This window comes from Scleropages formosus, chromosome 13 (assembly GCF_900964775.1).
Source record: "Scleropages formosus chromosome 13, fSclFor1.1, whole genome shotgun sequence".
Lineage (NCBI taxonomy): Eukaryota > Metazoa > Chordata > Actinopteri > Osteoglossiformes > Osteoglossidae > Scleropages > Scleropages formosus.
The window spans coordinates 24966476-24988856 of record NC_041818.1 but is presented as its reverse complement, the minus strand read 5'-3'; the positions used below and the strand labels follow the sequence as shown (position 1 = coordinate 24988856).

General features: G+C 49.8%; 2 protein-coding genes across 7 annotated transcripts; both read left to right on the top strand.

The window, feature by feature from the left end:
* The first annotated feature begins 2117 nt into the window (after positions 1-2117).
* arr3b (arrestin 3b, retinal (X-arrestin)) lies at positions 2118-12219 on the top strand. Its single transcript, XM_029257181.1, has 16 exons — positions 2118-2273; positions 4964-5014; positions 5707-5767; positions 6312-6356; positions 6593-6789; positions 6957-7016; positions 7132-7208; positions 7593-7728; positions 8207-8291; positions 8723-8795; positions 9179-9316; positions 9742-9825; positions 9980-10003; positions 10109-10158; positions 11258-11261; positions 11874-12219. The coding sequence occupies exons 1-16, from the start codon at positions 2118-2120 to the stop codon at positions 11893-11895; spliced, it is 1263 nt and encodes a 420-aa protein (XP_029113014.1). The 3' UTR covers positions 11896-12219.
* A 1762-nt stretch (positions 12220-13981) lies between these two features.
* Positions 13982-22341, top strand: rab41 (RAB41, member RAS oncogene family). 6 transcript variants are annotated; one of them, XM_018733709.2, is made up of 8 exons: positions 13982-14403; positions 15781-15839; positions 16456-16509; positions 17810-17915; positions 18314-18425; positions 19161-19254; positions 19783-19849; positions 20429-22341. In XM_018733709.2, the coding sequence occupies exons 1-8, from the start codon at positions 14313-14315 to the stop codon at positions 20491-20493; spliced, it is 648 nt and encodes a 215-aa protein (XP_018589225.1). In that variant the 5' UTR covers positions 13982-14312; the 3' UTR covers positions 20494-22341. The 6 variants fall into 6 exon arrangements, 4 of the variants coding, with proteins under 4 accessions (XP_018589225.1, XP_018589224.1, XP_018589223.1 ...); XM_018733708.2 differs by lacking the exon at positions 19161-19254 and adding an exon at positions 18712-18805; XM_018733707.2 differs by lacking the exon at positions 17810-17915 and adding an exon at positions 16827-16932.
* Positions 22342-22381: the final 40 nt, after the last annotated feature.

Here is a 22381-nt window from a genome sequence, read left to right as displayed (position 1 = left end):
CGATCCTGCCTCTCACACCTCCTCTTACCAGAATATGTAGCCTTCCTGATGTACTTTACGACTAAAAGGTGGTCGTTTTCGGCGATTTTTTTGTTCAGAGTAGTGGATCCAGCAAGGGTTGCCAGGGTCTGGCAGCACCACGGTACGACCGCTATACAGCTGACAAACAAAAAGCATTGAACCTAAATGTAATTAAATACATTATTCAAGGTTATGAAAGTCAGCAGGTAATTAACAGTACGAACCATCGCATTCCGGTCGAAGGACTACGGTTCAAATCCTTCTCTGGGTGTAACACTCTTGATCAAGGTACTTACCCTGTATTGGTGCAGTAAAAAATGACCCTGCTGTATAAATGGGTTTACAGTTTGAAGTTGCTCAGTGTACAAATCTCACACTGTAGTGTGCTTTGGGCAAAATGAAAAAATGAATAGATGCAGAGTTTAAAAGTAAAATTTCCATGTGTTCAGTAACATGCCATGGGTACAATGCACAGGTGTGTAAACAATGACACTGATCAGGGCCCAGTTTAGTGACACACGGACACTAGATGCATGTTGGCACAGCGAGTAGCGTTGCTATGTTGGGTGGTGTGAGAGGATATGGGTTCGATCCCCGCTCAGTCTGTGTGGAATTTGCATGTTCTCCCCATGTCTGTGTGGGTTTCCTCTGGGTGCTCTGGTTTCCTCCCACACTCCAAAGACATGCTGTTCAGGTTCCCCATAGTGTATGAGTAACACAGAGAGAGTGTGTTCCACTGATGTATGGATGAGTGACCCAGTGTAAGTAGTGTATCTAGCAGTGTAAGTCACTGCGGTGAATAAGGTGTATGAGCTGATGACACTACATAGAGTCCATTGGAACTCACTTTGGAGAAAAGTGTCTGCTAAATAAATAAATGTAAATGTAATGCTGTGCTGGGCAGCTGGTGACAGAGGAACCCCAGTGCCCCAAAGATTTGCCCTGCTGGTTCTCCTCTCAGTCCTGCACTTGTCTGGATAAAGTCCAGCGAGGTGGTGCTCACCTTGTCAGGGGGGGGGGTCACAGCTTGGCCAGGGGCAGGTCCTGCAACCCACTCACCCCAGCTGGAGATGATAAATGGCAACACAGCTGCAGAACTGGACTGAACAATACAACAGTATTCCACCCTGTTCATCCCAATATCACTTTGTCTGCACCCCCCCCTTGTGCCTGGCTCCCCTCTACATACACCCACTAATTCAGACACACACTCACACACACACTTCCATTGCAAGAAGCCTAATCCCCCCCCTAAATCCTACACCGCTTTTATTTTTAACCACATTGTAACCCTAAAAAGCAGACAGCTAATGGGTAAATAGGATTGCGGGGGGCAAAAACAGCCTGCATTGATGGTCCGGGTGTGACGCGGGGAGGGGTGCCAGAGGTGCGAGTATAAAAGCAGAGCCGGTGGATTCGCGACCCAGACTTGCGACTGCACCCTGAGACCACACACGGCTCACGCTGCACAGGGGGGGTTGCTGAGAAGGAGACCCAAGCGCTCAGACGCAGAGGTAAGAACTAGTCCCTCTCTTTGTGTTTGTGACACTGTGGTCCCGATCGATGGTGGCGGGGTGCGGGGGGCCATGGCCGGGGTGGCATCTGTGTGGACAGCAGCAGCCAGACACGGTGCTTCAGACAGACCGACCGGTGTACCTCGCTCAGGGGCTGCAGCCGGCACATTAATGACACCATCAGTGTGTGTGTGGTGTTGTCTAGCGACCTGGATTGCAGCAACAGTAACGTTTCCTCTGCTTCCTCTCCCTAAATTCTCTCTCTCGTACACACACACACACACACACAAATACAATGCAACCGCTGAAAACCCAGCGTGCCAACAGTTGGGCAGTCAGTAACCGCTGTTTCTAAAACTGACTTGGGATGGGGGGGGTGCGGCAGCGGTCCAGAGAGACATTCTGACTCCGCTGTGTATGTAGGACCCCAAGCCGCACACGAGGGGGCACGGCGGCACAGAGGCGGTGGACGCTGACTCCGCTTTCGCACCGCAGCAAAGGCTCGCCGCTGCCTCGCGTGGCTTGGCTGCATCCCAAAGCCCGGCTCCATCCCCTTGCCTCCGTTACCCTGATTTCGCAGATATGAATGTTCAGCCGGACAACGACAGAGTGACGGACCTCGGTTCCGTCACAGAACAACCGCATCCGCTCATTCTCATGACCCTGCGAGTTAACCTGCCGTATCATGATGTGCTGAAGCTGCTTTGCTGCCCCCATCGACTGGTGTGTGGAACACGGGTATGGAGTATGACTTCCACCTCATGCACCAAATTTATTCTCCTCAGCAATAAAAAGGTGACCGGGGCCACCTGCTGCAGGACCATCATACTATAATAAGGAAAAAGAGTCTCTGGGCCTCAAAAATGGTCCGGCCTTGTAAAGGGCACATTTAAATAATGCGAAACTCCAGCGCCTGTTTATTATATTAAATACTGTGCCGGTCTTTTATGTTTGAAACGGAATTAAGCGAAAGGATATGCAGCCAGATGAAGTTAGGACCCCTGGGAACGAACATCAGTGAAACTGACATGATGAAATATCTGCAGCCAAGGAGAAACCACTTACGACCAATTTCTGCTGACCCCGGAGATCGTATATATTTTGTGCCGCCGCCCCACGAACGCGTCTCCTCGCCGTGCTTCACGCAGGAGGGTGCAGAAATACAGAATGGCATGCAGCAAGCGGGATTATTAATAGCGACAATGCACAGTTAAAAACAAGTGTGGGGAGAGACAAGCGACAGTGAAGGAGAGGGGAGAACTTTTATGGTGGGTACAAGAGGAGGAAAATACCTTGTGGGGGGTCTATGGCAAGCTGGGTATGGTAACAAGCCAAAGGGGATGACATCAGTGGGCTTCAGACCCCCCCTGCACTCCAAAGGTCACCTGTTCTCCCCAACTGCTAGCGGCACCATGCTCCACAATGTTTCGAGATGTTCGGGTGATTCTGCAGAGATCAGAAGAACTAATCCCCATCGAAGCTCGCGAGCTGGGTTTAGCAGACGCTCCGTTACTACGCTAATCTACTCCGCCCAGATTAGCCCTCCAGTGTTTCATCCCTGCTTAGATCTGAACTGGGCTTGAGGGCTATTTTAGGTCCCTCTGGTTGCCAGCTTCTCTACATTGGAGACCGAAAACACCAAAATCCAGTGAAGGACCAGCACTGGGTTTGGACCTCTTTCTCTGTCAGATAGATGATATTTTTGGTGCTTTGGCTGGGTTGCCCTCTTGAGGGAGTCCCCAGTGACACTGCCCTCTACTGGTCACTTCACGTCTCTTCTTCCTTTTTGCAGGAAGCTCCCGCTCGTCCAGCACAGAAATGGCCAAGTAAGTCGAACCCTGGTTCTTACTTCATTAACATGCAGTAAAGAGCAGAGTTCACTAGACAAGCTCCTCCTCGAGAGATGGAGACATCTGGAAAAGGGGCAGTTTACCAATGTCTAATCGCGCGTGTATTTTCAGCCTCAAACGTGACTGTGCCCACACGTCAGCGTCCCCAGACGAGCTTACCGAACCACGTCTCCACCACTTTCACGCAAGACTTTTTAAAGTTATTGTAACGGACTGCAGCAAAACGTTTCCAGAGATATATAAAGACGGAGGAAAAACATTCGGTCAGGGTCGGAAAATCTGACATCCGTCCCGTTACCCCTTGTTGGAAAGGCTCGGCAGAAATTCCTTTCTATTTGCTTTTAAAGCACAGTTGCGAGAACGCTGCTCATATTACCTGCTGCTGGAGACCCGACAGCAGCTCCCCTGGCAGGAGAGGCCCCTGGATTATAGGATAGCCGCAAATCCTCCGCACATCCCGGCGGATTGGCTGGATTAGGAGTAGTACAGAGCACTTCAGAAGATAGTGCAGAAAGCTTAACTGCAGCAAGCTTAGCTAATCGGAGCAGGCAAACACGACACAACAAAAGCATGGCCAACAGGACAGGAATTGCCAGGGCTCTTCTGCATCTTGAGACCGGGTCCAGTTGCCAATATCAGGTCAAAGGCTAAACTAGTTAAAAAAATATTACAAGCACTGAAATATTTATCCATCAGTGAAATGGGCTGAATTCAGCTTTGCAAGGCTTTTAAATACATTTGCAATCAGTGAAAAATTGAAAAATTAAATGTAGGAATCTGTACACATATCCATCCATCCATCCATCATCAGTAACTGGAACCTCAATGCAGAGTCGCAGTGCTCTGGAGCCTATCCCTAAAATCTATATACATATTGCATAAAATAACCTTGTTTTTGCCAACTCACACTGTTACAGTCTTTGGCGTGAAGCCGTCTGGGCCGCTTTGATCCCATAAACAACATGGTTCGTCAACCATGAGCGCTTGTGTTGGGTTATCCTCGGGGCAAAGGGACACGCTCTGCTATCGCTGTAGTGTTCATCGGGTCATCGTGCATTGGCCAGCATGGTTGGAGAACAGTTGCTGGGCTAGGTCATTAATAAACGAGCAAAACATGAGCATGAGAGCCATAAAACCTCCCTGGTTAACAGTAAACCGTGGTGACAGGGAGACTGTCACGGTCAATTAGTGCGCTGGTGCCGAGTGTGCTGTAATCGGCGCTGCGAGCGGATAAACCACAGCGAGTGGCTGAAGGAGCTCTCAGTTGGATGCGACCGAAGGGAATGTGGAGTCTCTGCTTCTGTCGGCTTTACTGTAAGGGGGGAGTTTATAGAACCATGGTCAATCCTGCTCGGCCCTATCATTGATTTCTTTCTGCAGGGGTGACGGAATGATTTCCAGATTTTCCCATGCTGACAAATCGATTTCAACCCTGGGACGTCACAGCACTTTCTGCCTTACAGCAGAAAATACAAAATGTGCAACAATAAGTGACATTTGACTGACAAGCTGGTTGGCAAATACCTCGCCCACCTGCCAGTAGATCCCAGTGAGGCACAGATGTTCAAACACTGACAGTCTCTCTGCTCTCTCTGCAGGGTCTTCAAGAAAACCACCGCCAACGGCACGGTGAGACCTATAGACACCTTTACTTCGACAACGGCACTCTGCCCTGACGACTCACCATTTCCTAATGATCATATTGATAACTGCTTGATCAGCAATAACACTAATAGACACATTTATTTATGAGATGCTTTTCTCCAAAGCAACTTCCAATGAACTCTATGTAGTGTTATCAGCCCACAAACCTTATTCACCACGGTGACTTACACTGCTAGATACACTACCTACACTGGGTCACTCATCCATACATCACTGGAACACACTCTGTCACTCACACACTATGGACAAACCTGAACAGCATGTCTTCGGAGTGTGGGAGTAAACCAGAGCACCCAGAGGAAACCCACACAGACACGGGGAGAACATGCAAACTCCACACAGACTGAGCAGGGATCGAACCCATATCCTCTCACACCAGCCAGGCACTGTGAGACAGCAGCACTACTTGCTGTGCCCCCGTACCACCACATACAGTTGAGATAATTAAAATGGTTGTATTTATAGTACAGAGTCAAGCCCAGTTCTGCAGAGATTTAAACCAGCAACCTTGTGGTATCAGTGCCAGGTTCACTGGTATTCTTGCAAAACAAAATAAAGTTGTTTCAGTGCTGTCACACCCAACACCAGCAGTGTGTGATGATGCAACACACCTCTGTGTGACGCTTGCTTCCTCCTGCTTCCTCTTCCTCTCGCAGCTCTCCCTCTACCTGGGTAGGAGGGATTTCGTGGACCATATTGAGACCATGGACGATGTTGGTGAGTCCTTGCTGCTCCTCTCACACTTCCCCACATTATTTTTCCATAGACATTGCACCTATTGCACCATATATTGATAGATAAAGTGCCGGACTCAGTTATAAATCCCCACCAGGTCCAAGAACTCATAGTGACTGTATAATTGCTTTTCAGGACCATTTTATAAGTTACTGGGAAATAACCCAGCTGTGTTCCCCAATTCAGTGCAGGGAACTCAGAGAAATTTACTATAATTTACTTCATTCATTTCTCTCAATAGTGTAATCTCTTCAGCTGTTTCCTCGAAGAGGTTAGGTGGTTTCGGTTTTATGTAAAACACGATTTTAATTCTGCATCTGGATTTAGTCGCTTGTCTTCCAACGTTCTATAGCATCAGTATTGCTTTCACACTCTAGGCCCCCAAACTGGACACATGCTGGAAAAGGACACTGCATAATTGTACTTGTAGCTTTTTTAAACAATTGCTCTGAAAGGCGGTGGGGAGGGGACGGGGGGTGTCCACATGAGTCACGGACCATCGCTCTCCTTTCTCTTCCTCCAACAGATGGTGTGATCAAGGTGGACCCCGCAGAGCTTAATGGCAGAAAAGGTACAACTCTGTCCACACACAACTTAGCACACATTTCTGTTTGAAATTAGAAACATTTATTAATTACATTTACTATTTAATTATATTTACTTCCTCTTGCGGGAGGCAAACTTTACTCTCGCAGTTCCAGGTTCTTCATGTCTCTGCCACCTACTGGCCAATATGGGTTTTGCAAACGAGATGTAGAACCTGCTATGACCTCCTGCTGACCCTCCATCTCTGGTGACCCTCTCTAGTGTGGGTGCAGCTGGCCTGCGCTTTCCGTTACGGGCGCGACGATCTGGATGTCATCGGCCTTTCCTTCCGAAAAGACATCTGGATCCAGTGCAATCAAATCTACCCCCCAACGAATGACCCCAAGCCTCCCAACACCCCACTGCAGGAAATGCTGTTGAAGAAGACTGGGGAACAAGGCTATCCTTTCACCTTCAAGGTACCTCGCGTCTTCCTCCGATTCTCTCTCTCCTTCCTCCTCCATCTGCTTCTCAGAAACTCTACTCTGCCTTGTCATGTCAGATATTGTCCAGCCTGTAAAATCATATCCACATGTACCTCTAGGTGCCAGTAACAGTGATAAATCTGCCTTTCTCTCATTTACAGCTTCCGAACAACTTGCCCTGCTCCGTCTCCATGCTGCCGGGACCGGAGGATGCTGGGAAGGTACGTACCCACCCCTCTATCCCCAGGTCTCGGGAGCAACTTCATCGCTCACACGGCCGTATTCCTCTTGCTCCCGGGAGATGGAAACCGACAGCTCGTCCTTCTGTCCTAACAGCCCTGTGGCGTGGACTTTGAGGCGAAGGCGTTCATCGCCCACGAAAGAGACAACCCTGAAGAGAAGGTCGAGAAGAAGTACGTGCGTCTTCTAAGACTGCTCACTGCGATCACATGGGGAAGAGTTTATAGACTCAGAGGGGGGTGGGCAATGAACTCAGTAGAAGCCAGAAAGACAAGTGTTCCGTATGAAATTCAACAATCCCTCCAACAGCCGAGGATGTGCCGGGCGAGAACCAGCAGCTCATCGTTGCACCATGCCCAGCATCTACAAGTCTCTCCATAGACCGCTAAAGCTCCGTTCACTCCTTCACTGCTGTGCCAACCCGTTTTACACATGTAAAGATGTTCAAAATGTCTGTTGGCCCCTTCTTGGCAAGTGCTTCAGCTTGCGCTCAGGCCTGACTCCTGAGCTAGGGCTGTTCAGTTGTCGTTCCGACTCTCGCTCTTCGTTCACTACAGGGACACCTGCCGCTTGATCATTCGCAAGATCCAGTACGCTCCGGACCAGAGGGGCGCCGGGCCCAAGGCCGAGATCTGCAAGCAGTTCATGCTGACGGACAAGCCCGTGCACCTGGAGGCGTCCCTGGACAAGGACGTACGTTAGCGTCACGCTGGTTCCCCTCATGGCTTAGCGCACGTGTCGCTACGCAGGACACGTCAGGCACAGTAAAGTCAGTCGGCATGAAGCAACATTACACAATTGCTACATTTATGCTAGGAGAGTTCACACAGTCCCTGCCATCTCCCCTCGGAGTTGATTTAACACTGTGTTGTTACTGCATAGCGCATGTCACTTCCTGGCGCTAGGTCGCTAATGCTAACGTGGGGAGAACCTCCAAGAGCGCCAGTCCAGGGAATCTACTCATAAGGGGAACTATATCGACACAAATAATACAGTGGCTCGTGTGATGGTGTAAGCGACGGGCAAATATGGCACGGGCCCTTGCACCTGTGTAACGAGAAACTATTACAGTTCAAGCAAATCGTCATTCGCGGAATTACAAGCTGTCCTCCTGCACGTTTATACGCTGATTATAGGAGGGCTCTGCTGTTCTTCTGTTCCTCCGCACCAGATCTACTACCACGGCGACCCAATTACCATCAGAGTAAAAATCAACAACGAGACCAGCATGGTGGTGAAGAAAATCATAATAAACAGTGAGTGTGAAATAAGGGCAGTTAACAAGGTCAATGTACATGTATGTATGTAACAATAAGGTGAAGTATTTTAAAAGAAGTCATGCAACAGATTGGAGTCTGGTCCAGGGTGTACCTTGCCTCACGACTTCAGCTTTTAGGATAGGCTCTGGACCACCACGACCCTGCACCAGACAAGGGGTTATTGACAATGGATGGATTTTAGAGGAAACGTAATCACGAGAGTCACACTCATCAGCATTTTTCTTAGGGTTATTTGTACTGAATTTACATTTCAAACCTTTGATGCTGTGGCATCTTGATGAGGACTGAAGACATTTCTCACAAGTGATAAAAACGACAGATAGATTTGTCATACAAAAAATTTAACTCGCTTTGATGAATTACACGTGTGCCTTCTGCTGGAACTGGCGGCATCTCCGTATGTACAGTTTATCAGATGACAGACGTGATGCTGTACTCCGCTGACAAATACTCGAAGTGCGTCCTGAATGAAGAGTTTGGGTAAGTAGCTCAAATCCGGTCGCATCTGCAATGTTTATAAATCACCAGCCTGCAATGTGGGATTTCAATAGGGGCAATAAAACACTAATTTAACACAAACGGAGCTGAACACAGGGCAGCAGATGGTGCAGTGATGATGGACACGGGCTTGAGACCAAAAGCTTCTGCTTTCAAGCCCAATGGGGGATGAACAGATTTCAGAGGCAGAACTATTTCCATAACAATAAACTGAATAAATGGGAGAAAATGCAACAGCTCCTAGGAAAAAGTGTGCAATTACAGTATAAATAGTATACACATATCACTATATATTAATTATAGGATCATTGATTAGTACAATTAATTATAGTCTCTAATTATAATCTCACGGCAAATATGCACAGGGACCAAGTGAATGGCAACTCCACGTTTGAGAAAGCATACCAAGTAACCCCCCTGCTAGCGAACAACAAAGAGAAACGTGGCCTGGCTCTCGACGGCAAGCTGAAGGATGAGGACACAAACCTGGCGTCCACTACACTGTGAGTTCACAGCCATTCTCACACCATTGCGTACCCGGCTGGCCAGCTTAGGTCAACTCAGTCCAGGGTAGGTAGACGGAACGCATCTCCTTGGGCAGGATAGCAGGAATGGCTGTGATGGGGGCGAGACCTGAGGGTTTCACCAGAGCATTGTTAGCTTGAACCCAAGGTGGCGCTTGGTTAAATATCATAAATGAGGAAGTGTTCCAGTAAACACTTAGCAATGGAGACATATGCAATGTAAATTAAGTACCCTGTAGGGCGTAGTCGGAAAAAAAGCTTATAGAACTCAAAGAAATAATGTCCAAGTGACTGTCCTGCAGAACCAGTTATTAGACAGTGAAAAATTGTGCACTTTAGATTTTCTGCTGAAGTGGTAATTCAGGAGGACGTGCCTCTCCACTGTTACTCTGTCCCCTTCTCAGCTTACGCCCTGGAATGGACAAAGAGATCCTAGGAATCCTGGTATCCTACAAAATCAAGGTCACGCTCACGATTTCCCGGGGCGGGTAAGAGATGCAAATAGCCTTCCCATCATGCAGCATTGCTGCGGATTAAACCTTACTGCCTGTTTATTCGATAAATACTCAACACATCTCAGTCACACTTTGCGAAGAAGGTCAATGCCATACTGCCACTCATCTGTGACCTTTTCCTCCGTAGGCTCCTGGGAGACCTTACAGCAAGGTGGGTAACCATTATTGATGTGCAGTGAAACAGTGCTGTCTGCCTGCTTAGCATATTGTGTGCCTGGTTTTGAGCTCACCTGCTCTTGTTGCTTCACCCCAACAGCGATGTGGGTGTGGAGCTCCCATTGGTACTGATGTCCCCCAAACCTGCAGGTGAGGGTCTCCCCTATCATAGTGGGCTTCAGGGGCTATAGAACACAGATCTGTTGGATGGGTTGCAGTTTGCAGCAGGAAGTGTAGTGGTTAGTGCTGCTGCCTTTGGACTTGAAGGGTGCAGGTTCAAATCCCACCTGCTGCTGTCATACCCTGGAGCAAAGTACTTACCCTGAATTGATCCAGGAAAAACCAACCGGTTGCATATATGAGTGAACCACTGTAGAAAGTTAAGTTGGAGAAAAGCATCAGCTAAATGAATAAAAGTAAATATAATGTAAGCGAAAGTTTGTTTACTGCCGCTAATGTCCTTTGCCCTCTATCTGACTTGTTGCTCATGTTTGTTCCTCTTTGTCTAGACTGCTGCTGAAATAGTTAGTTCAACAACTGAAGTGTGGCTAATGTCCGTTGCTCTCAGTCTCAACAGTTTCAAACATCTGAACTGTGGCGAACAAACCTTTACCTCACCGCCTGAAGTGTAGCCCATACCTTTAGCTGTCTATTTCGGCCCTTGTTTACATTTACACACGCTTCTCGCCAGAGCAAACAAAAGTGCCTTTCATAACAGGCAAAAAGCTATATATGCAGACGCGACTGTTGGAGTCAGTTTTTTCAGTACCGCTATTTCAGATGGCACATGTTACACAAGGTGCCGGATATAGAATTGAGAGCAAATACAGAGGTGATTGAGACAGATGATGTGACGTAAATTTATGGAGCAGACAAGAGATTAGCAGAGAAGTGGGTCTGAAAGATATGTTTTGAGACATTTCTTGAATCTTGAGAGGGATTCAGCAGCTCTGAGGTACAGAGGGAGTGCAATCCACCACACTAGGGCCAAACCTGAGATCTTACACACTTTCGATTTTGGTCCTCTGGAGCTCTGGAGCACCGAGCGGCCAGAGGTGGAAGAGGGCAGTGCTCTTGCTGGAGTGTAGGAAAGGATCAGGCCTTGTATGTATTGAGATGTGGATCCCTTGACCGTCTTGTAGGTCGTAACCAGAGTTGCTAACGCCTATCGCTATCTGGGCTGTTGCTAACGGTGATGTTTTCCTCCTTCTTTCCCCCACCACGCTTTTCTTCACTGTCCCCTGCGAAGAAATGTAAGTAAAATGCAAAGTGCACCCACCGTACACTCCTGATGAGCAGTAGTAGTATCTTTTATCCACGTGAGAACACACACAAACACACTATAAGAGGACAAGCGAACAATATGAGGACATGACTTTTAGGTGTGTGACAGCAGGTGGCGTAGCAGTTAGAGCTGGTGGCTTATGCGTAAAAGACCTACCTTTAACGCACACCTCCTGCTCTTTTACCCTTGATCAAAGTACTTAGCTTGAATTAATACAGTAAAAATTATACTGTGGTATCAGTGGGTAAAGTCATACATAAAAAAACTAAATGTCCCTCATTAAAAATCCCCAACCCAAAGGCTGCGACAACATGGCAAGTAATGGGGGGGGCAAAAAATATTAGGAATAGTACTCAGAGGAGACATTTACAAATATTTAGGAAAAAAGATGACCTGAACTGGGACTAGGGACGGGGACATGTCCCCCACCCACCTCGCCCTTGCTAATACAAACGCCTCAAAATGTTTCCTGTCTGATTTATAGACATTAACCAACCAAATGCCAATCATAAACTTGTTTTAAAATGGTACTCTATATTAAATGGCGGCAGCGCTTCATACCACTGCGTTGTCTTTCCAGAACGGACATTAAATTTGAGTAGCCCCCCTCCCCCCCAGAGCAGAAGTTGGATGGAAAGAGGGGATGTCGAGGAGCAGAAAGCTGGACGAGGGGAAAAAGACACGCTGATCGGCCAAGAGGACCAAAAGCATCCGTAAACATCACAGCACAAATTTAGAAATCCAAAAGAAATCTGCTATTTATACCTTACGGCTGCATATTTCATAATTCATAGGGGACTCTCTCCTGTGGAGCATCAATGAATCACACAGCAGAAAGGATCAGTGTCACTGGTGAATCCACATCAGCTGGGGGGTATTTTCTGACTAACTATAAAACAAGGAACTCAGCAGGCTATTAATGACTAAGGCACTAGAACAAATACTGGTGTATTTTTTTTTTTTACCTCCTGTGACAGAGTGCAAAGTACTGAATCATAAAGTTTTCTTATACCATTATCATGCTGACGTGCAACGAAATGTGAAATATCCAGTCAATTTCTGTCCTGGGAAATTAATTTGGGTACTTTTCTACACAAGATCCTGTACAGTACCGCTGGGGGGTCAGGGGTCAGGGTGGTTAACGGTTTTGTCCTTCCGATTGGTGTCATTCGCAATATTGACGGCAGCGTCACTAAAACACACCGTGTGGCCATAGCGCTGTAACAAGGATACTACCGTCTTTCTGCCGTCCACCCCCCGTCTTAGTTTCTCTGCCGCCGACTCCATCGGGTCCTTTTACTCTTTGCCCAGTAGAAAGCCCATGATGTATAGGAGGGCAGCGACAGTAAAATCTCACAAGGGTGTAGTTCTAGTACATCTGAGAAAGGAAACATAGGTTCAGTGGGAAGAAAAGGTTTTGGTGTGGGAATGAGGAGTAGCATACATGCAGCATGTGGAGTAGCAGTTAGAAGCGAAGCCTTTGAATCCAAAGGTTGTAGGTTTAAGTTCCACCTGCTTATGTAGTATTCTTGAGTAAAGTACTTACCCTGAACTGATGCAGTAAAAAATGACCAGCTGTATAAATGATTAAATAAGTAAGTAGTGTATTGTTGTAAGTCAGTGTGGGGAAAAGCCTCAGCTAAATGAATAAATGTAATATGAGTGGTGTGAAAATGAGAGAAGAAGGTTTTAGGTGCCTAGCAATGTTTCTGGGTTACTTCTATCAAATGTAAAGCGTTACTCAATGCGTGGGCATAGTACCAGTCAATAGCGTGAGTCCACTTGCTGGACATTTTTTGCCCTACAAGGCCCTTGGTTCGATGACAGAATGAGCTGCCATGTCTTCCCAGCTCTTCCGCAACGGTTCTCAGAGGGGTTGGACCCTTCTTGCTTCCGCTCTTCCACTCAGTTTGTCCTCAACGTGTACTCAAACTATTGACTAGTATTGTGCTGGCAGTACTTTAGGGGCAAAAAAAAACACCAAATCAAATGTTATTTGATTTGTATAATATGTGCAAGTCTTCTGTATATGTGGTCTTGTGAATTTTTGTGTCAAATAAAATTGTAACAGCATGCTTAGCGTTTGCGATCCATTTATTTCCCCATCGCAGCAGCGCGCAGCTGGGTCACCCTGCGAACGAACAGCACAGGTACCAAAAACCGATGTGCGGCGCCAGGTCCTAAGTTAGGAAAGTACTCGCTCAATGCCCACTTGTCCAAGTCAGGGTCATCACGGTCTGAAGCCTATCCTGGAAGCTTTGGGAACAAAACTAAGTAAGCGAGGTACACCCATCACTGGGTTAAAAAAAAGGGAATTAATTCAGTTCAGTAAGAATAAAAACCCTTGCCTGTTTCCTCCATTTCAATACCAGTATTTACCCTACAAACAGTCCTCTCTTTAGGCCGAATCATTTTCTTAGACACGTGACACAAACTATAGGAGACCTTCACCCCGCCAGTTCCCACAGAAATATTTATAAAAGTACGATAAAGCGTGAACTTTGCTGCTCACTTTCACACGTGGCCCTGAAACACGTGAGTCGCCCTCACCCTTCCACACATCAACCGCAACCACATCTTTGACCACCGCTACAGCAGGGGAATGACGTAACCTGACCCCCCCCCCCCCTCCTCGCACTTGTACATGACGTAATGGCCACGCCCCTCACGCTGGCGGTACGTCATCCGCGCGGTGACGTGTTCTTTCCGGTCGGTCCGGTTCGCTCGGTCGCGTAGCGTTGCACATCTTTCTCGAGCCGCGGTCGCTAATAGTAAATATAATCGGCAATTTCTGGCAGCTTAAGTTTTGCTGCGAAGGAAGCGTCTCTCCGGACCCCCCGCGTGAGTCACTCAGCGACTCGCTCGCTCGCTCGCGCACGAAGCAGAGAACCGTCGAGCTGCGGAGCTGCGCGACCGCCGACCCGCCGAGAGAAAGAGGAGAAAAGAAAGAGCGCCGTGCCGCGCAGCCAGGAAGATCAACTTCGACATCATCCTCGTCGTCATCATCATCATCATCATCATGTCGACCTCGACGAGCGGCGGCGGCGGCGGCGGGGAGTTCGGTAACCCCCTGCGGAAGTTCAAGCTCGTTTTCCTGGGCGAGCAGAGCGGTGAGTTTCGAGGAGGATCCGGCCGAGGGCTGGTGAGGGTCGCCGGGGACCGGAAGAGCTGGGGACCCTCCGGGGTGCGGCCCACCTGTCCGTCCACCCACCCACCCGGCCCTCCCCGCCCTCCCCGCCCTCCCCCTGGCCCCAGGCACGGGCATGAATGCGTGGCGGACCGTCCGCCGCCTTTCTGGAACGTGTGTCTCGAACCCCGCCGGTGTTTGTCCTGCACGCGCACACACACACACACACACGATCGATTCACTGCACAGACGCACAGTGACAGTGTTTCCCCGCTGGCGCCGCACGCTCGAACCCTTGACAGTAGGTACGGGTACATGATCATGATGATGATGAACATTGTGAGTCGCTTTGGCAGAAAAGCATCAGATGAATGAATGAGTGAGTGAATCATGTGAAGGAGACACTTGCCCTTGCTGTGAAAGGTGTGTCTAAGCTGGGGATCATGTACAGTGTTAAGTGTAAATACTGCACTGCGCTGTAAGGCAGAAGGTGCGGGTGGTCGGTGTGAGCGGAGCCTCGCTTTCCGTCCCCTCGGCCTCCTGACCCCTCGCGTGCGTCGCCTCTCCCACGTGGATGTCCCGCTTTACGTAACGCCCGCCTGCCGCGGGCACCCTCCGGAGCGTCGCCGACCCGGCGGACGTCGCGAGACGGTCTTCGCTCTCCGTCACGACGCCCCCCACCGATGCCCGTGATTCGCCGCATCGCTCGTCTCCTCCGACACAAGATCGAACCGACGAGCCGCAGTCGGTCAATTTTACACCATGATTATAGGTCACAGAGGGCAAAATACGTCACGCGTGTCGACCTGACGTCGCCGCGTAACTTGGATCCATCATCTTTGCTGCAGATGACGGTTCGAAACCCGAAATTCCGTTGGCTTTACGAATTATTCATGGCTCCTTCCAACCAGAAACAGCTGGTGGTGCAGCGGTGAGAGCTGCTGCCTTTGGACCCAAAGGTCGCAGGTTTGAATCTCACTTCTGTCTCTAGTACCCTTCAGCAAGGTACTTAGCCTATTTTTCACCAGTAAAAGTACCCAGTTGTACAAATGGGCATGTATTTGTAGGTAGATTAACGTTGGAAGGGGGACGCAGTGGCAGCACAGCAGGTTTGGCCAGGTCCTGCTCTCTGGTCTCGGGTTTGAGTCCCGCTTGGGGCGCCTAGTGACGGCCTGGTGTCCTATCCTGGGTGTGTCCCCCTCCACCTTACGCCCTGTGTTGCCAGGTTAGGCTCTGGTTTGCCGCGACGCTGCTTAGGACAAGCAGTTTCTGTGTCTGTCTGTCTGTCTCTTTGGAGAGAAGCATCAGCTAAGCGAGTGAATGCAAAATAAGACCTGCTCTTGTGTTCTTACCTTTGCAGTGGGGAAGACCTCGCTTATCACCAGATTCATGTACGACAGCTTTGACAACACTTACCAGGTAACTATGGCCATCTCCTCACTCCACTTACTCAACGCGTGTAAATGTGTTTGGGTCCTTGGAGCGTGTCGCGCCCAGCCGATGGAAGCGCAGGGTGTCGTGGCAGGTGGCATCGCGGACAGAGACGCCGCCTTGCTTTCTAAGGACTGCGGCGACCCCTGATCGAAGTACCCTAACCCTAAATTAACACAGAAAAAATGGCCCAGCTACATAAAGAGGTAAATCATGGCCTCTTATTATTTAACCTCTCTTTACCTGATTCCTATGTCCAAGGCCAGCTTACTTAGCTACTTACACAGCAGGGTATTTTGAGTGAAGCCAGTCCTGGTAAGTACTTTTATCAAGGTTACTACAGCAGGAAAGGGGTATTGAAGTAGGGATGTGCAGATTCCGAGGCGAGGCCTCTAACCGTTGCGCCCCCTGCTGCCGCAAACCTCCAACGAGGAGACGCACGGGTCCAGCGGTGGCGTCAGGCCCGCGGACAAGTTCCGAGGTGGACGGGGACACCCGGGGGACCTTTGGCAGCTGCTCCCCCGCTCCGGTGGTGCAGAATTGAGAGCTTCGGCGCCACACGCTGACACTCAGGCTGCGTTCCTGCTCCCTTCTTGTGTTACAGGCCACCATTGGCATAGATTTCCTGTCGAAAACCATGTACTTGGAGGACCGCACGGTAGGTTCACCTTCCACGCTCTTTTCACCTTGCTGAGTCTTGTGTTTTTTTTTTTTTTTCTTTTTGTGGTCATGTTTGAGGCGCTCTGCTCCCCTCGCATCGTTCGTTGTGTTTGGTTTTTGCGGACCTTCTGTCCTCCGTCCCTTTTTTCTTTTTTCTTTTTAAAGTTCACTCATGTTCTGTTTTGCATCCTTTATTAAGTTTGTGTGTTTTTGTTTTGTTTGCTATTTTAAGTTTGGTTCTGTCTCTGTCCTTCATCTCCACCCCCGTTCCCATCCCCCCACCGCACCTCCCCGCCCCGCTGCGGTCGGCCACAGATCCGTCTCCAGCTGTGGGACACGGCCGGCCAGGAGCGCTTCCGCAGTCTCATCCCCAGCTACATCCGCGACTCCGCCGCTGCCGTCGTGGTCTATGACATAGCAAGTATGTACTGCGGCCTTCTCGGCCCCGTGGAGCTGTGCGGGGTGGGTTGGGGGTTGTCGCAGCCAGGGATCCGGCACAGCTTTTACTGTGCTGGTGCTTCATCGGCTGCTGCCACCGGCTCCGTGTGAGGTGGCGCCGGAGAAAACGCCACACGAAGCCGCTGAATGTAGCAGCATCATGTGCAGCACAAAATGCCACATTCCCAGAATTTTTGAAAGGCAGTTGAAGGGATTTTTGAAATTTATATGGAATTACTTCTACGTTACTTCATTTAGCAGAGCCTTTTCTCCAAAGTGACTTCCAACGAACTCTACGTAGTGTTATTAGTCAACGCGCCTTATTCACCGCGGTGACTTACACTGCTAGATACACTACTTACACTGGGTCACTCATCCATACATCAGTGGAATACATACACACACACACACACACTCTCTCCCTGTCGCTCACACACTACGGAGGAACCTGAACAGCATATCTTTGGACTGTGGGAGGAAACCAGAGCACCCAGTGTCCACCGTGTTCCTAGTTGTACTGGGGACGCAGCATTGCTGAAGCACAACGCGGCTCTTCCTCCAGCGTAGTGAGATCTGCACACGTTGCTGCTGCCAGTGCCTTGATGTGGCTTCCTCTGGCTCCAGTGGACCCCCCCCTGCACCCCCGAACCATGTGGGCCCTGGATGGGTGTGGGTTCACCTTCCCAGTCGCGCTGCGTGACACTCTGCTCTTCTCCCTGCTGCTGCTGTCCGTGTGCCGCCCTAACCCCCCCCAGCCGACCTGCCCCTTCTCCGCAAAGCTTTTAACATCTGTGCTGTCTTCTTCCTTTCTTCTTCTTCATTTCCTCCTGTCCCTTTCCCAACCTCTCCCGCCCCCCCAGGTGCGACTCCAGCTGTGGGACACAGCAGGCCAGGAGCGCTTCCGCAGCCTCATCCCTAGCTACATCCGCGACTCCACCATCGCTGTGGTGGTCTATGACATCACCAGTGAGTCGGGTGATGGGAGGGGGACCCTGGTTTTGGGGTGAGCTGGGAGATGCCATCTGTAGTGTACCTGCACTCACTGTTGCTTGGAGGCTTTGGTTGCTATGACGACCTGCCTAGACCGGTTCCGTAGTTAGAGCTCGGAGAGCTTTGCGGTATTGACTGTGTTACCCCGGTGTCGTCCTAGTCCTTTGTGTGTGCACGCGCTGGATGGAACTAATGTGGTCTTACTCACTCTTTTCTCTCAGCTGTTTAACATCTTCCCTAAAGGCGACTAGAAAAGCAGTTCCGCCGTGTATCGGCATCCTTTCCGCACGAACTGCATCTCTCGATCATTTCGTTGGTTTTTCACCAGTTTTTTTTTTTTTCTTTCCCCCCCCCCTCCTCCCCTCCGCCCACAGATCTCAATTCCTTCCAGCAGACCTCCAAGTGGATCGACGATGTCAGAACGGAGAGAGGAAGTGACGTCATAATCATGCTGGTTGGGAACAAAACCGATCTGGCTGATAAAAGGTAGAAGGTGGTCGTGTGCAGCGTCTCCTCCTGTTCTTCCCTTCGCTCGCAAACATTTCAGCATCGTCCCCGTTTTTCTTTGGTTTTGCTTGGTTGAGTTCCTTCATTGTTCCAGCATTTTTATTTTTTCATCATTTATGTACACATTTACATATTTTGAATTGTTTTCAGGATTTTTACCACCCTTCCACTTTTGTTCCCCCCCCAATCATCCCCATCTTACATTCATCGCATATGACATCCCAATCCCCCCCCCCCCCCGTGCCTTGCCTTTGAACCATGGCAGACAGGTGTCTGTAGAGGCCGCAGAGAAGAAGGCCCGCGAGCTCAATGTGATGTACATAGAGACGAGTGCCAAGGCAGGATATAACGTCAAACAGGTGGGTTCCCACCAATCGGGGGGCGTGTCTCTATGGTAGCGCTGCTCCTGCTTTTTCAGTACAGGAGTCCTCTCGCTGTGGGCCGCATGTGAAGTGTGCACCTGGACCCTGAGTCTGTCTTGTCCAGATGTTTCCCGGTAAAAGTGACACCGGTCCAGTGTCAAAGGTCGCTGCACTTAACCCCTGGTCTAGGCTTCTCTCTACTAACTTCGGTCTTTTCTGAGCTCCTCCGTCTTTCTCCCTCTCTTCTTCTCTTCCCCGTTTGTTGTGTTGTTCCCTTCTGCGCCTGTGTGCGCGCCTCTGGCTGTTCCGTGCGCCCGTGCCTTGGTGCGCCGCTCTCTTCTGGCTGGAGCAGGCAGATCACCGCCGAAGAGGGCGAGCAGAGGGCTAAGGAGCTGAATGTCATGTTCATTGAGACCAGCGCAAAGACTGGATACAATGTCAAACAGGTAGTGCCTGTCGAGATGCCGGTGGTCCTGTCTGGCCTCTCCCCCAAAGTGGACACCCCTCTCTTTTCCCTTCCTCACTTCTCTCTCTCTCTTTGCATCTTCCAAGCGTGTTTGGAGCAGTCCGAGTTCGTGTGTCTCTGCTCTTGTTGTCAGTGTGATGTGTGTTTGAGAAAAGATACGCACTTTTGTTCTCGCCGCCTGATCCCGAGCGAGGTGCCCTCGTGGTGTAAGTACTGTACCGGTCACACTTTGGATGTGTTCACGTGGGCTGTGTATCTCTGAAGGCATTGCCTCACACACCTTGTGTCTTGTCACCTTGTCAACTCAACCTTTGACCTTTCCTCTGGGGTTGTAAAATCTCGGGCGCAGACTCATGCACTTGGCCAGTTTCCATTGGAGTGGCAGGCGTCTAAACATGGAAATGCTGCAGTCTACATGCTATTTAATGAGTAAATGGACAAAAAGGGCAGCATCATAGACGGCGAACCACGTGTCACCATGGCAACTGACCCGTCTCGTTGTTGACAGCTGTTCCGCCGTGTGGCCGCAGCCCTGCCGGGGATGGACAGCACGCCCGAGAAGAGCAAGGAGGACAGTATCCTTAGGAAGGAGGGTGCTGGGGGTCGAAGGGGAAATGCACAAGGGGTCCTCCCAGGTCCCGGTACCCTGTTTATAACGGTCGTCTCTAGCCCTGTTTGTGGTATGAATATAGAGGATTGCAGGGAATGTCTTGTGTAGAGCTTAGTGTTATTAAAACATGAATTTTTCCTGTTTAAGGGTGAGGTGGTGCCCCGCTGCCCTTCTTTGAAGGGCACTTGGTCTGCGGAAAGTTCTAGTTACCCTAGAAGGTGTTAGATGGGGCAGCTCGTCTTCCGGAACGCGGTTCTTTAAAGTGATCCCTGCCACGTATAAAGCGGTTGTTTGGTTAGTGAGTGTCAGGGGCGGGACCACTTCATCACTTTTTTTTGAGCCCTCTTTTAGAACCTGGGAAGAAACCGTCCCATCTCAACGGCGCCGGTTGGCGCTTTGCAGAAAAGCGTCTGCTAAACGTAACTTGAACAAATGTGGGTGTAGTAAAATGCCACTTGTGTGCCGTAACCAGACTTTCAACTCGCCCTTTTTAGCTGATTGTCACCTCTGATCGCGTACGTCGCCTTAACCGCGTCCCCCCCAGTGATCGACATCAAGCTGGAGCGGACGGCCGACCATCCCGTCACGGAGAGCAGCTGCTCGTGCTAGCGCCGACGGCGACGCGCTGCCCTCCGCCATTCCTCCCTCGCAGCCCCTCTCACGGGCCACTCGCACCAGCCAAGGCGAAGGCCCGCGGGCAGCGAAGAAAAGAACCCGTTTGCTGTTGACTCAGTGACTTTCGGAGTAAACGTGTGGATGTGCTATTACTCTGTGAAACAAAACAAAGGCAAAAAAAATTTCTATATATTATATACATATATAGCATTGGTGGGAAAAAAAAGACCAATGAAACCACGAGATGCAGATTCGATCGACCTGCATCCGTTCCAATTGCATGGCCTGTATAGGATCACAGCGGTGGCTTCTCTCACTTGCATCGTTCTCACTTCTTTTAGCAGCACCATCAACAGCATCAGCCGTGCAGCTCTGATACATCCGGCGACAGGCGCCCTAATCGAAGCCCTAAAGAGCTGTGATTTAATACTTTTCCCCCGCTTTGTTGCTGAGAAATGTTATCGATTTTAATTCAGTATTTATGGAAATCCCAACTCTCATTTATTGGCCTTTTTTCCTCCAAGGAGGGTAAATGTGGGGGTTCTGTACATGGTTCTTACTTTGCGATGCACCTTGCTGGCGTGCAAGAGCAGAAGAGCTGCGCGCACAACCGAAAACAGGTGAACTGGATCATAATTTTATCCCGGCCCACTATGATTTGTTACGTGCCCCTCGTGTACCTAGGCAAGGGAAGAAGCTGAAGGGCCAGTCCCAGAGAAGATGCCCTTCAACCTGGAAATTATAACCCTGTTTTTATATGCAAGTTGTAACAAGGGGCTGCAGGTAGAATGCGGGTGTGAGCGGTGTAAGAGCACAAGCATTTTTCTGGTGGGAAGGGCAAATCGACCGCCAGTAGCTCCCACGCTCGTCCTTCCGGGGGTTGACCGCGTTTCGTCCCCCGTAAGCCTCTCGCACTCAACCGTTTGCGGTCCAGAAAACCGTTTCTGCTTCACGTGCGTGCGTCCCACGACCTTACGGCGCAGGAACGAGTTTCTAAACGTGGGAAGCGGAGGCGATACGTTAAGCCGCCTTCGTCGCCCCGTCCCTACAGCGAGGTCCCGTCCTTTCCTGGGTGTCCCAGCGGTTGCTCTGCCTTCTGCTGGGTCCGTGGAAAGCGGACCCCTGACCCCGTATCGCCCTCACCAGCTCCTATATTCTGAACGTTGTTGGCTGGGAAAAGTAGTTCTGGTCGCCCTGGAGCCCCGCTGGCGTTTCCAAAGCTGGGCTTGGCAGAGAGATCACTTGCAGTAGCGCTGCTGCTTGACTTGGGTGTAAGCGCATGGGGCGAAGTGCAGCAGGACCGCGATCGATTTCTAACATTTCGCTCTTAATTTTTACCGTCTTGCTGACCAGTTCTAACAGTTTGACCAAAACGACTTTAAAAAGGGGGCATTTTTGGAGCTGCTTCTATTTAACGATGTGCTGAAGTTGTCCCATCTTGCCTGAACTGCACCTGAGCCGTGACCGGGGGTGGCGTCGCGAAACGTGCTCCGAATCCGAGCGCCGAGGCTGCGGGACGGGTTGCGACCAGCCTTTGGTTCGACACCGCTTTCCCCCTCCATGTGACACACACCGAACAGGTTTGAAACCGTTTAAAAGACTACATTAAATATTGTCCAAAGTTACTCATGTTGTATAAAGCAGCAGCAGAACCTCCTACACGCCGCTGACTGAATATTCAGCTTTGTACTATTCCGGAGTGTCCGTCTGTCCGTCTGGAACATGCCGTCTACTAGTCTTTAGCGAAGTCTGTGTGAATAATGTATTATTAATATCTATAGTGAAAAGAGGAAAGGAATGAAAACTGATGTCACATGAAATAAAGTGTTTCACCGAACAGAATCTTTGTCGGTTCTGTGCCTTTTTGTCTCCACTTTCAAAG

Coding starts and splice junctions, on each gene's coding strand:
- arr3b (XM_029257181.1), top strand. CDS start 2,118: ATGAATGTTCAGCCGGACAACGACAGAGTGACGGACCTCGGTTCCGTC. Junction 7,729..8,206: donor AGGCGTCCCTGGACAAGGAC/GTACGTTAGCGT, acceptor CCTCCGCACCAG/ATCTACTACCACGGCGACCC. Junction 9,317..9,741: donor AACCTGGCGTCCACTACACT/GTGAGTTCACAG, acceptor TCCCCTTCTCAG/CTTACGCCCTGGAATGGACA.
- rab41 (XM_018733709.2), top strand. CDS start 14,313: ATGTCGACCTCGACGAGCGGCGGCGGCGGCGGCGGGGAGTTCGGTAAC. Junction 16,510..17,809: donor TGTACTTGGAGGACCGCACG/GTAGGTTCACCT, acceptor CCGCCCCCCCAG/GTGCGACTCCAGCTGTGGGA. Junction 18,426..19,160: donor ACCGATCTGGCTGATAAAAG/GTAGAAGGTGGT, acceptor TGGCTGGAGCAG/GCAGATCACCGCCGAAGAGG.